Genomic DNA, 17,094 nt, shown 5'->3' with positions numbered 1-17,094 from the left:
TGCCTAACGACCCCTGGTCACGCCTAAAATTGATTAGAAATTACTAAATTGCTTAGTAATGATAAGCAATGACCAAGATATGACCAACATGTCTAACGACAGCTTGTAATGACCACAGTTGATTTCAAATGACTAAGAATGGTTAACAATGAGGAATAACGACTTTTAATGACTGAAAGGACTTGTATCTACTAGCAATGATTACGAAATGACCAATATGTCTAACGACTAATTGTAACGACTACAATTGGTTACAAATGACTAAACATGCTTACTAATGAGCGAGTAGGCTTTCGCCGTTTATCTCTTGTGAAATATCTGAAGAGACCCAGTAATTATTAGTAAGGTACGGACTCTCACAAAGGCCATAGTTGCGGGACACAAGTTCTTCATCACACGAGACAGTTGTAACATATCGTCCAATTTCGCAGTGTTCCTTGTCTGAATTCATATATATTCCCGATAGTTGGAAACATTCTTTGTCTTTGTCATCAAAACATGCTTTACAACATATGGAACTGCCTTTCAGTGAACCTCGCTGGCCACCTTTAATCCGGAAGGAACTGTCTACTTGACAAAACTCTTGTGAACCTTTCTTTTTTCTTTACGCAGGTTTTACGAGAAAAGACCGAAGGACTCCATTCACTGGCACCACAGCCTTTCGCCGAACAAGGGCCTGGCGAACCATGTCTAAATTCTCGCCACCTACACCCGACAGCATCAGCACGGATAGGAATGCGCTCAACATCCTATGCACAAAGAAGAATGGGGCAAGCTGCTGCTTAATGAAGCACCGTCGTGACTTGAACAAGGTCCTTGTAAGTGCTGGCCTTGAGCTTCGGGAAGATCCGCGTGGCAAGAACAGAGGTGATGTCCTCATTGCTTGTGTCGAGGCAAACACTCCCAGGTATGCTCTACATGGCTCTGGACAAGCTTCGCGAAAATCGGAGGCACCGGATCTTGTTGAACATCTACTCGCCGAGCATCGCTGCATCACAGCAATAGAACTCACGTTCATATTGACAGTTCGTCGTTCGATGCTCTCAGCAATAATGCTCAATCCCTCTTTGAAAAGAATTACTGTCTGCGGATCAATACTACCACCTTGGAGGCGCACTTCCTCGTTGGAAGTGTTCAATCCTATTCCGCTGCATGAATATGTCGCCTTCGAAGTGCACGACTTCAAAAAGGAAAGCGGAGATGGGATGCCTCTGCCTGGAAGGTCACTTTTCTCAGGCATGGGTCATCTGACAGCACTCGACATCGCAGACCTTCAAATGGACAAAAATCATGCGCGTTGGTTCATCCGAGAGCTCATTGAAAACAAAAGCATCACTGAACTCGCCGTTGGAGAAAGCGTGTTCGGCTACTGCGATGAAGCCTCCAACGCAGTCTTCGCCAGATACCTCGCCAAAGAAGACTCCACGCTAAGCAAACTGACTCTGAAATCACCCGACTTTTCCGACAGGGGCAAACCTCTGATAAAAACACTCCTGATAGAAATAGTCGAGGCCATTTCCGAGATGAACACCTTGAAAGAACTCAATGCAGTCATCGTTGTGGACGACCCATTATTGTAAGTATAGCTTAAAATGTATTATGAGTCGCCACAACCAATAGGGCATCTCGCCGCACTGATTAGGGGACGTAAGCTGTTTTACTCCGCAATGCCGAACATGTAATAGGCATATTTGGCACTAAGTATGATACATCAAATTTGATATAGGGGATGCCACTTAACGCAAAACATATAGCGCTTTATTTCATAAGCTGGAGCGAGCTTTTGAATTCTGAAGAGTTCCGGAAGCAAATAATTATTACTACAAAAATATTACTTATTTAAAACAACAAATATTTTCTCGAAATAAATCACTCTTCACGGCTTGAAATAAACGTGTACCTCTTCTCGTAATTTTCGTTGATTTCAAATTACGGTTGGGAATTACATGTTTATGAACGGCTTATATGTCACGGTGAGTTAAGTTCTTTTCTTGAACTTTGGACTTGTTCCCAAAGGACAAAAAAGCGCTTTTCGAGTGGCTTAGTAAGATTAGCTATCGCTGTTTAAATGATTGCTAATAATTTCAAAGCAAAATGATTAGCCCTACCCGAAAAGGGGACAAACAAACTTCGTTCTGGTTGAATTTTGCCCCGGAAACTCAGCCCCTCATTTTAATGTCATGTCATGGTTATCAATGCGGTTGTTTTATATTTCATTTACGCCGTCTCGCTAACGGGATGGTTGTCAAAAACTTGCGGATTTTATGAAACAGACTGTTATCTTTGTTTCTGAAAACATAAATTCTTTTTACGCGTTAAGTAACGTCGATTGCGTTTTCTAGCATAAGATTATGTTGGAGCACTAAACAGTGTCTTTCTCGCGTTTTTTAAATTTAGTTTTTATTTTCTAACAAAAAAAATTTTGTACATGTCTTTCCAGCATCTTTACGGTCACCCTCTTCGCCGAAGTGATCAAACGGAATAACACATTACGCCGCCTGAGGCTACCTTCGTCGATGTACGTGTGCCTTAAGTCATCCTGGGATCCAGATAAGCAGTTTCCGGATCCCCAAGCGGCGACGTGCATGAAGTCTTTGTGCGAAGCCCTGCATATATCTAACTCGTCACTCAGCCAGCTCTCCATCGATTTGCGGCCCTTTGAAGAAGCAGAGTGCCACGCCTTCTTCGGCGCAGTGGCGGACAACAACGCAATCAAGTCCGTGGTCGTCAACTGCTTGCCCTGCATAGATGGTATCGACAGAGTCGCCACAACTATCCGGGAGCGGGGACTTGATGATCGCGTTGTCGTCAAGAGTTTTTGCATTCACCACAACATCATGCAGCTACAGCAATGTCCGCAAATCTACAATGCAACTATCGCATCGAGCAACACAATTTCCAATGTCCCGCCTTCAGTTATGACAGCGTTACGTTTTGTCTGTGGTTGCAAGCACGTAACTTCACTGTGTGTTCATACCGATGGCTTCAAATGCTATGAATTTTCTTCCCTGGCAGCATATATAAGGGTCTCCTCCACGCTTAGTGAGGTAGACATACACCTTACTCACGAGTGGGACTGTCAGACAAACCAGGAAATTCGGGATGTGGAGCAACAACTGGTGTATGCTCTTGCCTCTAACCTCAATCTAGTCAGAATCAACGTCGAAGGTCTGGTGCTTTTCTGGGAAGACTTGATCGTGCTCGCGCATTGCGCTAGCAAGAGTCTCAGCCTCATCGAGTTCACCGGGATTCCTGCGAGCATCTTCAACGCGATGCATCATGACACCCGTGGAGAGGTGCGCAGCTATTCTGTACACAAGGCCGAAGCGTTCAGGGAAGCTGCCAACCGCAAGGAGAGCGCCCTGCTGGACATTCTGGTATGGCTCTGTTCTAACTGCTTTTTGTTTGTGGCCATTACATGGAAAGCCGTGGCCTAGTAAAGACATTGCACGCACTGGACAATCTTTAGGAGAGTTACAAAGTGGACCAATGATGTCTATCAACATTTTGCGTCAAAAACGCCGCCATTCTGCATGACTCCACATATGCGCAAAGAGTAATTGTACTGGTTTCTTTAGAAAACTCGCCGTGCTTCGAAATTTAGAGAGCCAAATAATGCCAAAATGGGCGTTACACGAACACTTGTAGGAGCAAGTATACATGCAGAAAAACATACGTGTTAAACATCATTCACGTCTAAGCTGAATGAAATAATCGTCAGAGTTTACTCGGATACTGTGTGGGAGTTAGAGTTTATTTTTGCACCGATTAATCGGATAGTTAGTTCTGTTGGTCGCGAACACATAGATTGTTATAGCTCTGCGTTTTCTGTCGCGCACTTTTTAAAGCAATGAAATCTACTGCGAAAGCTCTCATATCTTCAGCTATTGTTTCAGAGATTTTATCAATTCAATGTGCTTTTGCCCTTACGTCATGCGCAGACGTTTTCCGAGTTTTGTGTGTCCAGTATGACGGAACCGAGCACAGGAACTATTACTGCTCGATACTCGGTTTGGCACACCGGTGATTTTCTTTCCCCGTCAGGCCACCTCGTAGTGACAAGCTTCTCCATTGCCTAAGCGCGAAGAATATTAACGCATCTACAGAGCCACTTATGTACTGGAATTTGAGCCAGTGTCATCTAAGCATTGTGCAATTCTGAGTCGAACGCGCTAAATATTGAGCAATCGCGCAGCAGCAATGCGAATAATTAGAGCAAGGCCTTACGCTCCTCGCTGACTGTGAGAGCAGTGGAATCTGTGCAGGTATTTCGGAGGCTAGATCGAGTAATATTGTACAGGACGAGGATCACTTGATGTGGACATGTCATAGAAATTCTTCTTCACAAGGTGCGTGATATTCTTCGTTGTAATACGCGGAAAAACAGCGTTGGTGGCGCAAATGAGGCCTACATGACTGATGATGATTTTCGTCGCGCAAGTAACACATCCACCATGGTAGATGCGTCCGTGGACTAATGGTTTCAATGACCTCATTCTGTGCTTGAGGTCCTGTGTTCGAAACCTAGCTGCCAACCAGAAATGTTCATTATGGTGACTTGCTTATTTTCAATGCAGTGCTTTCTTTATAAATAACACTGCAGCAGTAACATTAAATAACAATAATGGCGATGGGACTCTTCCGGAGCTGCTTTTGCCTCAGCGACTGGGCACCTTGCTCAAGATTTGAGGTCATTTTGCAAGACACGCAAATACGCAGTGGCGCTCGTTAAAAGCCGATATATATATATATATATACATATATATATATATATATATATATATATATATATATATATATATATATATATATATATATATATATATACAGAGACAGAGAGAGAGAATATGAGCCCAGAAATACACACACATGGGCAGAGAAGAAACCGTTTATTGCATACACACGATGCATGAAAGCATTTTCTCAAAATCACAAAATCGTGAAGGCCTCCATTTCCTTAGATGTCAGCTAGGGTTGCGCCTGCTTAATTTTTTTTTTGTTACATGATCGAGCTATCGTGTGGGCAGCTGCTGAGCCTCGTTGCCCATTGCATTTACAGCGAGGTGTATGTTGCTCACTATACGGCCCTCACCATGTGACAGCGAGCACGTGAATCGTGTCGGAAGGTGCGCCAACCGAGCACATGGCGAAAAAAAGAACCAGCAAACAACTTTCTATATTGCGCTCCCTAACTGCAATTTTCGAACCAATATGTTATGTTTCTGGAGTGTATAATTTCGGCAATTTGCAGGCGCAAGTTTTCATCTGCTCGGTTAAGACAGCGTTATCACTGGGAGAGGCATTCCTCTTCAGTGGGCATCAAATAAGCTTATAATGATGTTGATGTCTATCATCTTTCTGCACCCAAAATGGCGTTTGCCTTTCATGTTTGATCACTCTATGTTTCAATGGATGGCGCTTTACGTTAAAATGATTATATCCCGTAGTGTAGACTTCATATTGGAAATCTACGAGATTATGTCGGCCACGATATGCACTGCCACATTTACTTTCTTTATTGATTTGTACGCAGTATACACTTCACTTCCGTACGCTATAAAATACTTGGAACATTTTACTTTTGAAGGCTTGTAGATATTTTTTTATACTTTACCAACCATGGCTAATCTCTCTGCATGCAGGAAGTGACCAAAAAGAATGCATCCGCCATCTTGGACGCTGCGCAGTTCGTCCGAGGCGAAAAAGGTGGTGTTGAGGGCATACGTGCCCTTGAGCTGATGCAAAACCACCCACGTTTCCTCGAAATGGTGAGGGAAGAGGCTGAGGCCACAAAGACCGAAGCGAAGAAGATCATTCGTAGAGCCCTGCTTCGCGCCCAGAACTGTAGCCTTGACCAGTTTATGAAAATGGTTGGCGTTGTGAAGGATGCGGTGGAGTGCCCTAGTGATGCCGGCCTTAGGCTACAGCTCGTCGACCTTAACCATGACTGCTGGCTCCATATTCGAAGTTTCCTGAAGATAGTGGACGTGCTGCCCAAACGTGGCAATGAAGGTCAGTGGGAACAATGTAACACAATTTGTGTTTTGTATGATGTAGGCGCTTGAAGTACCTGCTCTTTTAATACAGTATGATGCAAGTGAACATGATTGCCTATAAACAACAATGAAATTAACAAAAATTTATCATAGACTTCTGGAAAGCCATTCCGCAGTGAGACGAATTCTGCAATTTTATGCGCCAAAACCACGCTTTTATTGTCAGGCATGCGGTAGTGGGGGATTCCGGATTAATTTTAACCTCCAGGGGATCTTTAACGTGCCCCCATTCCAAGCTGCATGGGTGTTCTCGCATTTCGCCTCCATCGAAATGCGGACGCCGCGGCGGATATTGGATCCCTAGACCTCGTGGGCAGTAACTTTAGAATTCTTCAGTTTGTTATATTGCTGTTACGGGTGCCATTAGCTTTCCTACGTCTTAATCATAAACGTGTGATTGATGTTTATATATGCGACATATTTTCTCGGATAGCATAAGGCACAAACTCAGAAGATGTATACATCGCAAATAGTCAATGTCATCTTGCATAGTATTTCAATGACATTAGGGATCAAAAATATTTGATTATATTATTTATCGCTTTTTTTTATATTCCATATGCAATATTAAACTTTCATCACGCCCAACTAGCTTGCTTCCAGATAATCGGTTTTTTTATTCATTGATAGCTGTGCAGACGAGGGAGTTTATTGAAAGGTGAACATGCCTTCCTGCTCATGCAGAAGCCTTGTTAGCAGGTTTAGGGAGACTAAAATGGTATGAAGAGAAAAAAAAATGCTAGGAAAAATTGAGCATCAACAAGATTGACAACTGAACTCCGTGTTGCATTTACCGATTGTTTTTTTTTTCGCGTATATGTGAAGCAAAACTGGCGTGTAATGTCATCTATTTGTGTTTTGAGCTAGCGGAACGTCTTCGGCATACATAGTAGAAAATAATAGCGGCAGCGCTCAAACAACCTAGAACATCTTGCTATCATCGCTCGTCCACAAACTACATTTGGTGTCATTGCTCGGGAAATCAATATATCGTGCCATCATGATGCTTAAAGTGGACACATTGGATGTGAACATCGCGACGATTGAACTTCGTGTTTTATCTGTGGAAGCTCTGCTATGCTGCCAAATAGGGCCCCGTCGGGAGCAGACGTGATTGAGCCTTTTATATGAATTAATTATATTATTTTTCATAAATTAACTTGCTGATGATCGGCACCTTTTCCTAAGCTCTTTATTACCAATGCACACCAATCACCACAAGCTAGAAGGACAAAATGGCGAAAAAACAGCCAGTACCGGTTCCTAATTTCTTCTTCCTCAAGTACAGTACAAAAAATACACTACAAGAATGAATAGAATAATAATGCGCAATCTTCTTCTTTATTGGAGTTTGATCACGCAAATACTGTAGCGACGCTAAGAGACACAAATAGAACACATGAATTCCAACCAGATTGATAGATTCAGACTTCTGTGATGAAAAAGTCATAGTTTGGTCCGAATAGCGTAGCATCGATCGCGATAGCAAGTTAGTGGACAGCTACACCAAGTAAGGACAGTAGCTTTATCGGCCATATAAACTTGTAAACAGAAGCACGTGAAGTAAATTATGAAGCATGTTGTCACGGGCGCACTAGCAAGCACGAACACAAACCAACATGAACCCCGGAGCCTTGCGGGCGAGCCTCCCTCCTTCCCCCCCTTTGCGTGCGCGAGATTGAGCCGCGATGGGGGGCTCACACTCACACGCTTTCACTCGCACATAGAGCATACGGCTCGCTGCGACGATGTTTTCGGCCTTGGAGTTGATACGGAACCTTACAGCGACGGCAAAAATTCGTTTCGTATGTCCATATAATTGCTATCGCAATAATAAATATTTCTTTCGTAACTGGAAGAGTCTTTGTAAGCTAGAAAGCGTTGAAAGTGTAAAATTGCCATGGCGCCATCTATTTCGTACTATGGCATCTCTCCTGAGCTGTCCGGACTGGTTTATTTACTGAAATTTGTAAGGCGAGTGGTTGCGTAAGGGTTACGTCAACTCGTCCGTGTCGTAGCGGGCAATTCAACCCGAGGAGCAGCAGCGGGATATTCCGTTGGAATTATTCGCGCAAGAAAGTCATCGATAGAGAAAATAGTTATACTTTTTGACAAATATTCTATCGGTTAAACTCTGCCTCATATTTTATAGTGTCGCTCCTTAAACTATCATGGCCTCTTACATCGCATGAGTTTGCGTGCACGAATGCTCTAACTTTCCACACACCTCCAGTGCGAGAGTCAGATGACTATAGGGTATTTATTAATTTGGGTGACTATCGTTTCCTCCATGTGTTGATAACGCTCCCAAGTAAATTTACCAATATATACCTGCTTCATCCTGCAGTCTTCGTCAGCAGAGCTTGGCATCCTGAGTGGAGAGGAAGACAACGTGGCTCCTGCTGTCGTCGAAGAAAAGCTCTTAAATAGGGGCTGCTCGTTTCAACTACTAGGACGAGGCTGCACACCTCTTGACTCTTCTCATTCGCTACACCGCCGAACCGGGAAGCTGTTCCGAAGCCAGTGAACACTGTTTGCCAATGCCAATTTGAAAGTGTTCCAACTTCTATGTAATGCGTTTTGAGGTGTAGTTGTTTATGTTCAAGCAGCATCCTGTCATTTTGCTCGTATTGCATACCGTGGCATGAACGGCGGCGTTGAGAGATCAGTTGGCACGTGTTAATTTGGAACAGTAAGCGTTGCGTCGGTCGTCCTTATTGACCCTGATGGCGGTTCTGAAAGAAGAAAGTTTAGATATATATCTCTCTCCCTTTACTATGCACTGTTGCTTTAATTTGCTTTGTGCACTTTGAAGCGAGTCATATCAGGCACTTATTAGGCGCTGGTGTTCTGCGAACGAATGTCCATGGTTTTGAAGTAAAATGTAACACGCAATAAAGCGACTGTTTGGCCTTCTACGTGTTTACCAGCGTGTGATCGTGTGCCGATAGGTTTCTTACTTTTTATCTTATTCTGTACATAAGTGTCAACTGCCATGCTTTAATTGCTGTGCTGTATGATGTAATCGTCATGTCTGACGAAAGTAAGAAATACTCAATGTGTTCCCGTAGTGAAGAACTAGCCAGCATTTACAGGTGCAGAATCGGGTCACTACACACGTTGAAGGTGAGAGGTGGGAAACGAGAACTTGAATGTAGAACGTCATGAGCATTTTGTTGGACATGTATATGTACGCTTCTCGCGTATGCATGCGCAAAAAGAAAACGACTGTAACGCGATCTTTCAGTCTGAATAAAAAGTTGTCTTGCTGCCCAGGACTGTCTGATTTGCACTGCCATGATGACTGCAGTGGCTATAGGATACCAGAAAGTTTGCTTGGCCCGAGGCCAACGCAACATAAGCAGGGCATTCCGCATGACGGCGGAAAGATGGTCAATCCCCAACGAAATCATCTCGTGCATATTAACCGAAGCACAATCAAGGCAACGGAGAAGTAACAAGACGGGAGAGGAGGTAGAAACACACGGCCGTTACTGCATACTTGTTGTGGTGTTGTTGTTGGGTTGTAGCAACAGGTTGGCTTGGCCTCGCTACGCTGGGTCATTTAACGACACACTGCGCCTACTTACAGAGGGCGACGAAGAGAAGTCTGCGCAATAAGCGGATTCTACTCAGCCGAGCACCGGAGAAATTTTAAAGGATCTTTTTTGTCATTCGAGAGAAGAACACACGCAGTTGCGCATGCGCAGCTGCGTGTGTTCAGTTGGCGTCAAAGAGGTTTGTTGCAGAGCGGCCATACCGAGTGGCACATAGGGAGTGCCATAAGGTTATATCATGTTCGTTGAAGAGGTGCACAAACCCAGTGCTCCGTGTTGGCATCGAACAGCTTTATTCTACAACAGCACATGCCCAGTCGTACACACCCAGTTACTCGGATGGATGGATGGACAGACGGACGGACGGACGGACGGACGGACGGAAAATTTGTCCCCGGAAATTGCACGGAGTACCCAAGAATGTTAGCCACATTAAAACATCTCACGTACTGCTGTCAATGTGCCACTTAATGTCACTACCAGTATATCGTTACTTCGATCTCCCTTTATCTACGCGGGATTGTTGTAAACAGTAATACGTGCATCGTTAAGGTAAAAATAATAATAACCACATAACGAATGTTTATTCAGCGGCACCTAGTTCTTTTATTCTGCAAGGACCTATCTTTATTATGACGTTATCTTACGCACTGTGGAAGACGCGTGAATTTCCAGCTCCAGTAACAAAGGTTATCATGGCGTTCTGTCGTTTGAACATATTTAAAACATCGGCTATGCTTACACATGCGTAGTGGAAAACGGTAAACAAGCATGATTATTAATTTTTTTATGTTGTTTTTCATGTACTCGCACACGCATTCGAGCAGGCAGGTGTGTCGGAGTCAATAACGCCAAGGATACGAAACGAACTTAGATTGCAGTCTTTAGACTACACACTTTTCCCTCCTGCTCTCATGCGCGTCGTCCCAGTGCGTTGTAGGCATGCGATCCCACCTATTTCTTTATTGCATTGAAGAACTGGGAGCCAATATTGTTACTTGTCATGTGCTTCTCGAGGGATTTGGGATACCAGAATTTGACACATTGCAGGCAGCCATAAATATCGCGTTAATGTAACATCATTATATAAGCGGTCTTTACCCCGTTAGAAGTATCGTCGTATCACATCGACGAATTGGGGTCGCGAGCATCGAAAAAAGAAAGAATGTGAAATGAGATTAACAGAAATTGTTCTTTTTTTTATTCTTTCCCGGAAAAATTAAAAATATCTGCGTATAAATTAAATTAAACTTTGCGGCTTACTTCCGTCGCCTAGCGAAAGGCGAACCGGCGAATGACGAGCCAGATGTTTGCGTCATTCGACAGACACACCGCCGAAGCGAGAGAGGCCAGACAGGCCGCGCATCTGAGCGTTGGACTGTTCGGGCACCCGTCTGCCTGTTTTTCTATTTTGGAATTTAGCCTGGTTTGGTGGCCTCCCGGCGAATTATTGCGTTCATTCGGAACTTCGACACAGCAGCACTGCACTATTGGACTACGGCAAGGTGAGAAACTTTGTTCGACAGCCTACGACGCACTTCAAGCAACTAGGCTTACTGCCCGGCATCCGTCCCAAGAGCCGGGCAGTAAGGTAGGTAGCTAGCTAGTCGTGCTACCTAGCCTGCTACCTAGCCGTAAAGTAGAGGAAAGCAATATAAGCGGCAAACGGCATTCCGAACTTTAGCGAAATGATTTTAAGCCTGCACTGCAGACGAACTTCGTCGCTTACGCGTCTAGCTACGATCGAGTGGACAAAAACACCGACGACACAAAGGAAAGGACGAAAACAAGAAATTTCCCGCCGAAGCGGCGATCCATTGCTAACGTTGCTCCCGCTGATGTGGCTTTGCGGGGCATGATTAGAACCGTATCGCCGGCACGTTTTCGCCGGTATTTCAGCCCCCCGCCGTGCAACAATTCTTCTTCGACATTCCTTGAAGCTTTGGCCACCCCACACATGCGAAGGGTGTTGCCTATTTTGCTCTGAAAACGGGAATAAGAGAGAGAAGCACTATCAACGACACAACAAACTACGGCGCGCGGCTGGTTCCTCTCCCGTGTGTTCTGCGCAAGGTCGCCACCAGTGGCACTTCCATCGGCGCGCACTACGCGTATACGCCTCGTGCACCGCCTATAGAGGCGCCACTGAAAGCCACCTAGCGGACGCTTCCAACAGTACGCGCGGAAGCAGTAGCAGACGACAACCCTTTGCAGCAAGGATGGCTGAAGTTCGCGGCTGCGATTTCTCCTTTGTTCGGGCGCCAGACTGCTGCTTCTGCAGAGACAGCTGTAGGGAAGATGCTGACCTCTGTGCGAGCGGGTATGAACACGATGTTACCGGTGTTTGGGACAACATGTTCCACATACAAGGTGTGTCCCGCAGACAAACGCCATGAACCCCATTTACATGACGTGGAGCGCATGTTCACTAGCCAATAAATTTTGTTGAGTGATGCGATCTCTCGATGGTTATTTTTTTATTCTACCCTTGCCGCAATGCTCCTTCTCTACCTGAATAATAAGCAACCGTCGTTAGTGCAGACTTATATCAAACAAATCCGCACGGTGCAGTCTCTGCATATGCCATCGTGATTTTTCTGCCGATGAATACATGTGTCATCGCCGAATAAGCGCAGTCGAAATCGCCTCAAGAAGAGTAATTCCCAAATTATTGATCGAATCGCGTACACTAGCCGACGAAGTCACCAAAAACACAGGTTAATAAAAGCGCGTGTTAGTGCTGTACCGCCGATGCAATTCTGCTGCATACGCCGATGAACTACCGTTCCCGCTGCGGTTTGTGCAATTTTATATTCACCAAGGGAGCTGCTTGGAAACGTACAAAGCTAAAGACTGACTAACTCATCAGTACTTCTTTATATTACAATAGAGAGGTGCTCCATGATATTTTTAAAGGCAGAGCAGCGCCAGTCAAAGTAGATGAGCGCTGGCGGCAAGGCCCGGTTTAGCCGTCTGCAGCGTTAGTATAAGAAAGAATTCAGTTGAGTACAAAACTCACATGCAAGAAGGGACTACGTTGTAAAACAAACAAATCACTCGGCGTGTTAAAGGGGTTGGGACACCAAATTTTGAGGCTATAAAAAGCATGTTGTAGGCTGCTTCCGTATGCAAGGACACCCAGAACGAGGTATTGGACGCTGCAAACATTTCAAAATAATTTTAATTCAGCTCCAAAAAGTCATTAAAAACTCCTTCTCGTAGTCGAGACCCATCGCTAGCGCGGCAGTTACTACGTCACAGAGGAGGAACGAAAATACTGACGTCATAGCACACTAGCACAAAAACGTGACGTATGATGAGTAGCGATGAAATGCCGATTACGGAGCCTGCTGAGCCTAAAGCCCCTCCATACACGTTTCCGCGGCGGTGGCGGCGGTGGCGCGTAGATGCAGGGGCTTTAGCTGAGCCGAGCGACCGAGCATAGCCTCCACTATGACCGAAGGCGTGCAGGCACGGACACTAGAGGAGAGAAGTGGACAACACGAACGCCGCACGGCGGCCCGCGAACGGCAAACTGCGTGCGGCGAGTTGCCGTGCGGACGGGCCTTTAGGGCCGATTTACGCTCGAGCCGCCCATCGCCGCAAGCCACACCGCACGCTTGCGGTCGCGCGAAAAATGCACGTATGCAGCACTTGTGCACAAATTACCATTTTCACTGTGTGCACAGTGTATACCTTACACATTGTAAACCGAAATTTGCGCACAAGCGTCTGATACGTGCAATCTTTCGCGCGACCGCACGCGTGCGGTGCGGCTTGCAGCGATGGGCGGCTCGAGCGTAAATCGGCCCTTACAGGTTTGAGTGTAACACCAGCCGACCGACTCCGAAAGAGACCAGCAGGATATACGGCGTTCGTGTTGCCCGCTTCTCTCCACGCATAGTCGCATAGTTCGGCAGGTCGGAGCGGTCTCTCGTTCACTTGGCCTTTCTCAATGTGAGGGCCCGTCCACGTTACCGACACGGAAACTCGCCGCACGCCGTTTGCCGTTCGCGGGCCCCCGTGCGCCGGCGGTTTTGCTCGCGAACGGCGAGATTTCCTTGCCGTAGAGAGGACGGGCCCGGGATCCATTTGTGCGGCAGCCGTACGGCGAAGAGGCCAATCAGCGACCGAGGAGTGGTCACTCTGGCACCGACGGCAGCTTCACCGCCTCTGATCGTTCGGTGCCGCCGATATCGTTGCTAGGCCTTTTCCGGTTTACTTCAAAGCTAAATTACGGCGCTTCGGAATGAATCACCGACTCTCACAAGCCGCAATATTTTCTTACCGTTGTTGTCGCTCTTCGCAATAATTATAATCATCGCGACATGCACTTCGAATCGCCAGTTGTTGACCTCTGCTGGCAGAGCACGCGTATGCGAGAGCAGACGACGCAGCATAGTTTTACGTCACTATTTCTTGTGGTCCACGTGACCAAACCATGTTGCGTTTCCTCCTCTGTGACGTCATAGCATCCCCCGGAGCCCAGAAACCGAAACCGAAATCGCTCGGTATAATAATGCTATTATTAAATTATTTATCGGATATATATGAATCCCGCTGTGTGTATCGTGCTCCCTGAAGCATGACGCAACATATGAATCAACAAAAGCATGAACGAAAATTTTGATGTCTCCACCCCTTAAAGTTTGCTCAGGCAGCATCGAGGTATGATGACTTCCCAAACGGGACGCGAACTTTTCAGCGAGAAATGTAACAAAAATACCATATGCAGCAGCTATTAGCATTTCGCGCCTTGAAATACCTATATTCTAAACGCATTTCCAAAAACGCAAGCAAAATCTAAGATGCCCGTGGGCGAAAAGAATAAAGCTGTTAAAGAAGCACTTCCTTGGTATCATTCCGATAAGACACAGCGTGATTTATACCCTTCACAAACAAGGCAGGGTGAAAACTTCGCAGCTCAATAGAATCCACAAGAGTTATGCATGGAGCAACTAGCAACAGTTAAACATGTGCGAAGCCGCGCATATAATAGATGTAAAAACATGAAGTTCGCAACTGCTGGTGCGAGGATTTACCGCGCCACATGAAACCAACAATTTAACTTCTTGCAAACTTCAGTAGCTTTAACGTACAACGCAATGCACTCGTGCAAATGTGCTGCCGAGCTAGCGCAACGCGGTAAAGAAGCGGAAAAGAATATAAGCAGCAAACAGCATTCCGAACTTTAGCGAAATGCCTTTAAATATCATGCTGCAATGCAGACGAACTTCGTTGCTCACGCATCTAACTATGACCGAGTGGAAAAAAAGACCGACGAGACAAAGGAAAGGATGAGAACAAGAAATTTGCCTTCGAAGCGACGATCAATTTTTGCTACCGTTGCTCGCGCTGATGAGGCTTTCCCGGTAATGATTAGAACCGTATCGCCGGCACGTTATCACCGGTATTTGAGCCCCCCACCCTGCAACAATTCTTCGATATTCCCTGAAGCTTTGGCCACCCCGCACGTGCGAATGGTGTTGCCTATCTTGCTGTGAAAACGTGAATAAGACGGAGAAGCACGATCAACGACACAACAAACTACGGCGCAGCCAGGCTCCTCTCCCGCGTGTACTGCGCAAGGCCGCCACCAGTGGCACCTCCGTCGGCGTGCACGGCGCGTATATAGATGACAAACGCGAGTAAGGGAGCAAAGGTAACAAGAGAAACTCGTTTTCACCCTACCGCGTCGAATGTGCACAATGACCTCTGCAGCTCCCTGGCGGTCGCCACATTAGTCGCTTGACAGCTGTAATTAACCGTGACTACCCTCAGAAGCATTGCAGAAACTGCGCCGCTTCCCTTTGTACTAACGTGCGAGGCCACAGGAGACGCAGATACCGCAGAAACAACTGTAGAGGGGAGAGCAGAAGAAAAAGGAGAGGTGGTTGAGAAGAGGCACTTCCAAAAGAAGAGAGGGGGGAGGAGACGTGAGAAGGCAAGGAAACCCCATTACTAGACGACAGCGGTTGCGAGGAAACTGGATAAGCTAAATTCAAGGTACGCTAGAGTACGTTGCTGCCATTTCTGAAAAATAAACGCCATGCAAATATGACAAGCGCGCAGCTTATCGAGGGCGTGCAGTAGCAGAGACGCATCAATTAAAGCGCACCGCAGAGTCCAGGAGACACCATGGAAGCGATCGACCGCTAAATGAACACTTCTGTGCCCGCCGGGTTAGCTTTACGGTTATGGTATTGCTAGAGGCCGCCATTGGAATCTGAACCTGGCAACGTCTAACGTTAGAACGCTATCTAGTGAGGCGAGTCTAGCAGTGTTATTGGAGGAATTAGAGGGTAGTAAATGGGATATAATAGGGCTCAGTGAGGTTAGGAGGACAAAAGAAGCATATACAGTGCTAAAAAGCGGGCATGTACTGTGTTACAGGGGCTTAGCGGAGAGACGAGAACTAGGAGTCGGATTCCTGATTAATAAGGAAATAGCTGGGAACATACAGGAATTCTATAGCATTAACGAGAGGGTGGCAGGTCTTGTTGTGAAACTTAATAAGAGGTACAAATTGAAGGTGGTACAAGTCTATGCCCCTACATGCAGTCATGATGACCAGGAAGTCGAAAGCTTTTATGAAGACGTGGAATCGGCGATGGGTAAAGTCAAAACAAAATACACTATCCTGATGGGCGACTTCAATGCCAGGGTAGGCAAGAAGCAGGCTGGAGACAAGTCAGTGGGGGAATATGGCATAGGCTCTAGGAATAGCAGAGGAGAATTATTAGTAGAGTTTGCAGAACAGAATAATATGCGGATAATGAACACCTTTTTCCGCAAGCGGGTTAGTCGAAAGTGGACCTGGAGGAGCCCGAATGGTGAGACTAGAAATGAAATCGACTTCATACTCTGCGCGAACCCTGGCATCATACAAGATGTAGACGTACTCGGCAAGGTACGCTGCAGTGACCATAGGATGGTAAGAACTCGAATTAGCCTAGACTTGAGGAGGGAACGGAAGAAACTGGTACACAAGAAGCCAATCAATGAGTTAGCGGAAAGAGGGAAACTAGAGGAATTCCGGATCAAGCTACAGAACACGTATTCGGCTTTAACTCAGGAAGAGGACCTTAGTGTTGAAGCAATGAACGACTATCTCATGGGAACCATTAAGGAGTGCACAATAGAAGTCGGTGGTAACTCCGTTAGACAGGAAACCAGTAAGCTATCGCAGGAGACGAAAGATCTGATCAAGAAACGCCAATGTATGAAAGCCTCTAACCCTACAGCTAGAATAGAACTGGCAGAACTTTCTAAGTTAATCAACAAGCGTAAGACAGCGGACATCAGGAACTATAATATGGATAGAATTGAACAGGCTCTCAGGAACGGAGGAAGCCTAAAAACAGTGAAGAAGAAACTAGGAATAGGCAAGAATCAGATGTGTGCGTTAAGAGACAAAGCCGGCAATATCGTTACTAATATGGATGAGATAGTTCAAGTGGCTGAGGAGTTCTATAGAGATT

At 45.8% G+C, this 17,094-nt stretch overlaps 1 protein-coding gene across 1 annotated transcript in view; it reads left to right on the top strand.

Moving 5' to 3' along the window:
- Positions 1 to 632: 632 nt before the first annotated feature.
- The window catches only part of LOC142590836 (uncharacterized), a 31,748-nt gene continuing 15,286 nt past the window's right edge, over positions 633 to 17,094 (top strand). Inside the window, exons 1-3 of the mRNA XM_075703239.1 lie at positions 633 to 1,576; positions 2,441 to 3,377; positions 5,643 to 6,012. Coding sequence (XP_075559354.1) covers positions 687 to 1,576; positions 2,441 to 3,377; positions 5,643 to 6,012 — 2,197 coding nt within the window. The 5' untranslated portion in view covers positions 633 to 686. The remainder of the gene's footprint in view (positions 1,577 to 2,440; positions 3,378 to 5,642; positions 6,013 to 17,094) is intronic.

Source organism: Dermacentor variabilis, chromosome 8, assembly GCF_050947875.1.
Source record: "Dermacentor variabilis isolate Ectoservices chromosome 8, ASM5094787v1, whole genome shotgun sequence".
Lineage (NCBI taxonomy): Eukaryota > Metazoa > Arthropoda > Arachnida > Ixodida > Ixodidae > Dermacentor > Dermacentor variabilis.
Note: the sequence above shows the minus strand (reverse complement) of the source record. Positions and strands in the feature narration are given on the sequence as shown.